This window comes from Gavialis gangeticus, unplaced genomic scaffold (assembly GCF_001723915.1).
Source record: "Gavialis gangeticus isolate Ggan-Ray unplaced genomic scaffold, GavGan_comp1, whole genome shotgun sequence".
NCBI classification, from domain to species: Eukaryota; Metazoa; Chordata; order Crocodylia; family Gavialidae; genus Gavialis; species Gavialis gangeticus.
The window spans coordinates 53,567,584-53,574,293 of NW_017729022.1; the positions used below are offsets into that span (position 1 = coordinate 53,567,584).

The 6,710-nt window shown below is 44.8% G+C and overlaps 1 protein-coding gene across 1 annotated transcript in view; it reads left to right on the top strand.

Annotated features, from left to right (window-relative positions):
* Positions 1-1,898: 1,898 nt before the first annotated feature.
* Positions 1,899-6,710, top strand: part of ARL1 (ADP ribosylation factor like GTPase 1) — a 7,218-nt gene continuing 2,406 nt past the window's right edge. The window contains exons 1-3 of the mRNA XM_019514993.1: positions 1,899-2,005; positions 4,668-4,805; positions 5,491-5,572. Of these exons, the coding sequence (XP_019370538.1) occupies positions 2,002-2,005; positions 4,668-4,805; positions 5,491-5,572 (224 nt within the window). The 5' untranslated portion in view covers positions 1,899-2,001. The remainder of the gene's footprint in view (positions 2,006-4,667; positions 4,806-5,490; positions 5,573-6,710) is intronic.

Consider the following 6,710-nt stretch of genomic DNA (forward strand, 5'->3'; position numbering starts at 1 on the left):
GGGGGGGGGGGGGGGATGGATGGATTTAATAGATTTCAACTACATGAAAGATGGTTCCAAAGAGAATGGAGCTGCATCAGTAACAGATAACAGAACAAGGAGCAATAAGGTGAAGTTGCAGCAAGGGAGGTTTAGGTTAAATATCAGGAACCTTCTTGTGAGGAGGGTAGTAAAACACTGGAACAGGTTACCCAAAGAGGTGGTGGACACTCCATCCTTGGAGGCTTTTAAGACTTGGTTAGACAAAGCCTTGGCTGGGATGATCTAGCTGGGGCTGGTCTTGCTTTGAGGGAGCATTGTGGTTCTGTGAATTTTTTTTATTTTGGCAAATAATTCTCACTTGTGCTAGGACTCTGAATGCCAAGGAAATTTAGACATGACCTATTCACTTCTACCCCAATGTGAATGATGATGCTGTAACTTCACACTGTAGTTTATTATTTCGATAATAAATTTTATAATAATCTGCATCATTTTAACTAAGGTTTATATATAGCGGTAGACCCTACTAAGTTAGTTAAAGCAAGTATTAAGTAAAACCATTCTTCTGCTTTGCTCTTTCTCTGTTAAAATGTAGGTTGTTTTGCTGTTCACTTCTGGCCACCTTCCATCCAACACATTAATGTTTTATTAAGTAATCCTGATAAATATGCCTATGTCATTGTTGTTTCATATTATAACACAACACTAATTATTTAGAATCGTATTATTTCTATTATCATTACACTATTACAGCAGTATTACACTAGTATTAGTATTACAGCATTATTACTATTACTGTTATTACTATTTAATCTTCTAAATGATAACAATGGTACCAAGTGAACTGTAATTATCATTTAGACTAGAAACTTTTTAGGGCTTTTTAGGGAATCTTGTTTTAATAACTGGCAGTATATAACACATTGCAAAGGCCGTGCAGATGCATAATAGTATTTCTGTCCAGAAAATGCAAGCACTACCAACCGGTCCTAGTTAAAGCAGTTCCAGGAATAGCTTGGATAGAGAAAGGAAGGTAGGAAGACTTTAACATTATTATTAGTATTTTGCCTTATTTTCTGAAATGAGTTAAACCTTGATGTCACTGACCATTCCTGAAATACCTTGAAATGAAGCCCCAATTTAAAAAACAACCCCCCCCCCCCCCAAAAAAAAACAGTAGTAACGCCCTGGGGTTTGTTTTAATTCTGCTTTGATGCCTGCTTGTCACTTCGTGGAACAAGAACCCTACCTATAACTTAAAACTCACTGACACAACTATGGTTCATTGCAACGGCCATTACACTTAGTTACTGCAGGGGATTCTTTGCTAAGAATGATTATTCCCATTTTAGTATCAATGTTTTCACTAATGAAGTGGCCCAGCACTCGCAGGGCGTCGGGCCCCTGGTCGGATGAGGAAGCAGGGCGCGAAAGGGCGTTACGTGGTAGCGGGCTGTTCCTTACAGACCGAAGCCAAGCAGCAGGGGAAGAAGCGCCCATGACAGAGCACAGGCACTGCTACGCCTAGGTCACCCCCGCCCAGTGTTGGGCACCGCGCAGCTCCCCTGCCGCTCAATCTGCGCTTTGTTCCCCCGCAGCCTGGCGTTGCTACACGCAGCAGAGACGAGGTCTCCAGCGCACAAACCAAGCCTCGCCCCTTCCCTTGTGTCGTCACCCTCCCTCGAGCTTTCAGCTTTCCTTTATGCCCCGCCCTCTCCCTCGTGTCGTCACCCTTTGAAGCCCCGCCCCCCTCAGCCGGCTCTAGAGCCTGATCCGGGGCTGCAGATTCGCGCTGGTATTACAACGACTAGCAAACTTCTGTGGGGTGGCCGAGGGGGAGCGGAGCGCGCATGCGCAGAACCCCTCCCCGCCGCCCTTCTCGGCCGAGCCGAGAGTCCCGTCCCAAGTCTGGCGGGCGGAAGGGGCGGGCGCTGCGCTCACCTGGCTGCGGAAGCGTTAGACGTGGAAGCAGCGGGCTGCGGCCTCGGTCTCGTGGGTGGCACGGAGCAACGGCTCGTCATGGGTGAGCGCTGTTAAAAAAAAAGTCATGGGTGAGCGCCGGGCTCGGCCGGGCCGGGCTCCTCCGTTCTCTCTGCGGCGGGCTGCGCTGCCTTGCGCCGCGCTCTGTAGAGGTCCTGCGCGGCGGCCGGGGCCGCGCCGTCCAGCCCGTGCCCCAGCGCCCTCCGCCCGGCCCGAGCTCCCGGACAGAAGCTGCCTAGTCCGGCCCTTTCCTGACCCAAATCCATGCTCCTGAGCGGAAGCGCCAGCCGCTGGGGAAGCTGCGGCCTGTCCCTGGCTGGAGGGTCGGGGAGAGGCGGCAGGACCATGTGGTAGCAGTACCTGTGTCCAGCTTGGGGCATTTTGCAGCTTCTGGGCTTTGCTGCTTGCCTGCTCCCCCCTTTTCTGCTACCTTGTGTGTGTAGGTGCCGTTAGGCCTCCCTCAGAGGCACTGGGGTTGGTTGCAGCCCAGGCTGGGGGGTGCTAGTGTGCCTGCTGGGACCAGAGCTGGGGGGTCCTGGCCAGAGGGCCTTGCCCCTCTGCTCGGCGTCAAGCCGATTGCCAGATTTGGGGTCGGGGAGGAATTTCACCACATGGTCCAATTGGTACAGCTGTGGGGGAGGTCTGTTGCTCTACCTAGTCCTCTGCTGGGCTCTCGAGTGAATGTTCACCTTCTACAGAAGCAGGATGTTGGTTGCTATGGTGGCCCTGCTTTACCTGGGGCAGGTTGGGCTGCTAGGTCTGGTCTGGGTCTGGGGTCAGGGTGGTCTTACATAGAGTTTAGAAAGATGATAGATTTGTATAGGGATGATCCTGCTTCAGGAGGGGTTTGACCTCAGGAGGCCCCTTGCAGCCTCACTTCTCTGGCTGTAGGACTCTAGCCAGGAACCTCTGGGTTTCAGTCCCAGCAGAATGGAAACCCCCATCAAAACCCGCAGCCTTGGCAGCAGCCAGTGGTGTCCCAGTCAAAGAAACTAACCGGTAAAGCTGTGCTAATGCAAGGTCAGGTGTAGTCAAGTGCAGACTGCTTAGTGATGGTTGTTTGTGGTGTCCCAAATCATGGTGCTAACGTATTCCATGCCCAGTTTCATTGTACCAGGGCTGTTATCGATGGAGCGCTGGGAGTGTTGTGGGGCTTTCACATTCTTCTCCAACAGCCACTGCAGAGCAGCAAGTGGAAGACAGAGTAGGATGCTAAGCTCTGATATTTCTCGTTAACTTTTTTATAACATTATAGCGGTTAATGCTTGTGGGTGGGGATGTAGAAGTAGTGTTTTACATAGCACGATACATGTCTTTAAACTACTAGTCAAGGAGGATTTTTAATAGTTATATGAATTCTTTTCTTTTGTGTCACTTGCATCCACTAAGTATAGCATGGTGCCTGGCCTAGATACCATTTAAGCAGGGTTTATTCCAGCAGCTAGCTTAACAAATGGATTGGAGCTTTTTATCTCCCTAAAGAAATCTAATAGCCCACAGTTGCTTATTTAATAGCAAACTCTGAATCACCCAAGGCATCTTACAGATGTTAGGCTGAAAGTTAAAGAGAATGAAAGTCATGAGGCAATAACCTGATGCATTTAAAAATAGCTGCATATAGCACACAAACTCAAAAGTACTTCAAGATTAAATCCTGGGGTTGGAGGTAATGTGACTCACTATTTTTTTTTGTTCCTGTACCAGCATAATAGTGTCCACCAGAAAGCATTTCCCTTTTGGAACCTAAAATATTGGGCAGGTGGTATTTTGGTTTGACAAGGAGTTTTCTTCTCTAAGTACAACCATTTAATGTAAAGCTTCATTTGGGAATTCCATCTAGTAGTATCTTCTGGAAAGTCAAATTTTGAACACTTGCTCCAAGATTTACAGTGACAGTTTTTCTAGTTAATACTTGACCATAAAGATTAAAAAAACTTGTGCCCAAAAGGAAGTTGGGTAATTAATCTCCCCTGCTAGGCCATACTAGCTTGTCTTCCTCTGCAGTGGAAATGTAGTCAGGTAAAGTTACTAAAGTCAGAGGTTTCCAACCCCTGGGCTGCAGCTCGGAAGTGGGTCACAAAGGGTTGGCTGCTGGATTGGAAGTCCAGAAGTGACCAGAATACTGTGGATTGGCAGCCAACCCTTTTTTACACCGAGTATAGAAAAGGGTTGGCTGCCGGTCCACAGTATGCTGGTCCACAGTCTAAAAAGGTTGGGAACCACAGATTTAAGTCACCTCTCTGTTCAACCAGGTTGCTTCCAATCTAGATGAGCACTTCTAGAGATGGATAGACACTTGAATAAATATATTAATGCTGTTCCATAGTCTTAGTTTAGCAGGGAGACTGTTGTACAGTTAACACAAATGCAATTAGAGGGAAATAGAAATGCCAGAAATTAGTTCTTTGTCTCTCAAAGCTAGAGTAGCGGCAAATGTTAACTATAGCAGGAACACTGGCTGCTGCAACCTGGGCTAGCTGGCTGAAGTGGAACATCTGGAGGCAAATCGCAAGGGTATGGATGGCTGACCAGGCAGCTAACTTAGCAACAGCTTGAGCTGGTTCCAGTTCCGTCAGAGGGAAGACCCCTAGTATTGCAGCTGTACTTCCTGCTGCTTATGGTGATGTATCAAAGCTGTCAGACTTCCTGGTGGTGTTTCCACACTGTACAGAAATCTGATTCTACTCTGTTTTTCCTTTTTTTAGGGGGCTTTTTTTCGACCATCTTTTCCAGTTTGTTTGGCACGCGGGAGATGAGAATTTTGATCTTGGGACTTGATGGGGCAGGGAAGACAACAATTCTATACAGATTACAAGTTGGAGAAGTTGTTACCACTATTCCCAGTGAGTTGAACCCCCACCCCCTGCAACCTGTTTCACTACAAATAACTTCTGTTTCTGAAATGTGCACATGTATGAATTGTGTTGGCCTTGTTTCAAAGGGTTTCAAGGTTTTGGAACCTAATGTTACATTAACAGTATATTGTTACTATTGTGTGCGCGGGGGGGAGCTCTGAAAGAAGTGTTGAGACTTGCTTAAATTTTACCGTGATTTTTTAAGTAAGTTCCTATTTGCAGGGTATAAATGTGGAATAAGGTGTAATGGTAGTTCAGCAAAATCTGGGCATGAAATGTAGCTTTAAAATGAATTCTGGAGACCCTGTCTCTGTTCCTCATATCAAACTGCAGGGAAGGAAGTATGATAAGCCTATTCTTACTGCTTTATTTGACAGAGAAACCAGCTCTCTGAATCGTAGTTACAGTTGCATCCTGTACATATATTGCTTGTTTTGTAACTTTGAATTATTTTTCTTTTTAAAAACTGCATCTTTGATTTCTCTTGAAACATTCTTTGAATGCTTATTTGAAGCTGTTACAATCTGTTAAGAGGCACATACTTAAGTAATTACATAAGCTTTTAAGTCAGATTCTTCGAATGTGATAAGTAAATATTACAACACCTGTTTTAATAAAAACTTGTTGGAATGTTTTTCTCAAAAGCAGCACCAAAATGGTCTCTCTCTTTCAGCAATTGGTTTCAATGTTGAGACAGTAACATATAAGAATCTTAAATTTCAAGTCTGGGACTTGGGAGGACAGACAAGTATCAGGTAACAAATGTTACTTTATTAAGACTGAAATGGCAAAGCTAATTTGAATAAGGAATAGGGCCTGATTTTTTTTTCAGATGGTTGAGTACTTAAGATTCACACTTGGCTTCCAAAGTATTTGGCACTTCTGAAAATCAGTCCGAGTTGGTTTTGTGGCTTGTTTTTTGTTCAAAAGCAGCCAATCAATATGAAATACTGCTGTCTAGAAAGGTTTTTAGTCTTTTATGTAATAGAATTAAAGGTTGCTATCCCTATTTTAGATACAAAAACCAACTAGAAAGTGAACCCATGTGCGAACAGAAATACAGGTTTCCCTCGACAACTGCTGGAGTTAGGTTCCTGGAATGTTCCCGTGGTTGGCAAGACAAAAGGCTTACGGGAAAAATGGCAGGTGGCGGGCTGATGTGAGGCCATGGAAAACCATGGTTACTCAAAACTGTGTACCATGATAGCCAAAATGGGATATAGGTTAAGCGTGGATACTCAGAACTGGTTCGTGAGGGAAACCTGTATTAAATCACTTTAAATAATCCATTATCTTAGGCAATAGGTTGAGAGAGTGTAAACTAGTAGTGCTTAGTCTTAATTGCAGACGACTTTTTTTTTTTTTTTTTTGAATAGGCTATAGGAGTTGGAAGTAAGGTTTTCTCTTGGGGACCCAGGTGTTGTTAGATGCACTCTTTTCTCCCTTTCTGCTAAAGACCATTACTGCTTTACTTGGCTGCAAATGCTCTTGATCCTGAGTAAAACAGTTCTGAAATGACTTTACCTGTGATCCTTGTTAGTGGCCAGTCTGTTTTTAAAGAGTTGCTTAAACCACATCTTTTGCCTGCTTAAATGTTCTAGCTGTTGTCTGACCAAGAAAAATCCATGGCAGAGTTAATGTTTTTACACAGCTAGGCTTTTGATAAATATTGCAAAAGCTAGGGTCAGAAACAGTGGATTAAGATTTGCTGTGGTTTCCTCCTTTCAATAACTAAACTTCCTTTGGCAGAATCTCATTCTCCCAATAAATAATTATGCTCAAGTTGTTTTGCCCTCTCCCCCTTCAGGGTTCTTTTCCTTCCTTTCTGCTACTAGTTGTTCCTAGGGTCACTTTGCTGGGAGAAAACTTTGTCTATCCCTGGGTAAAGTGGGT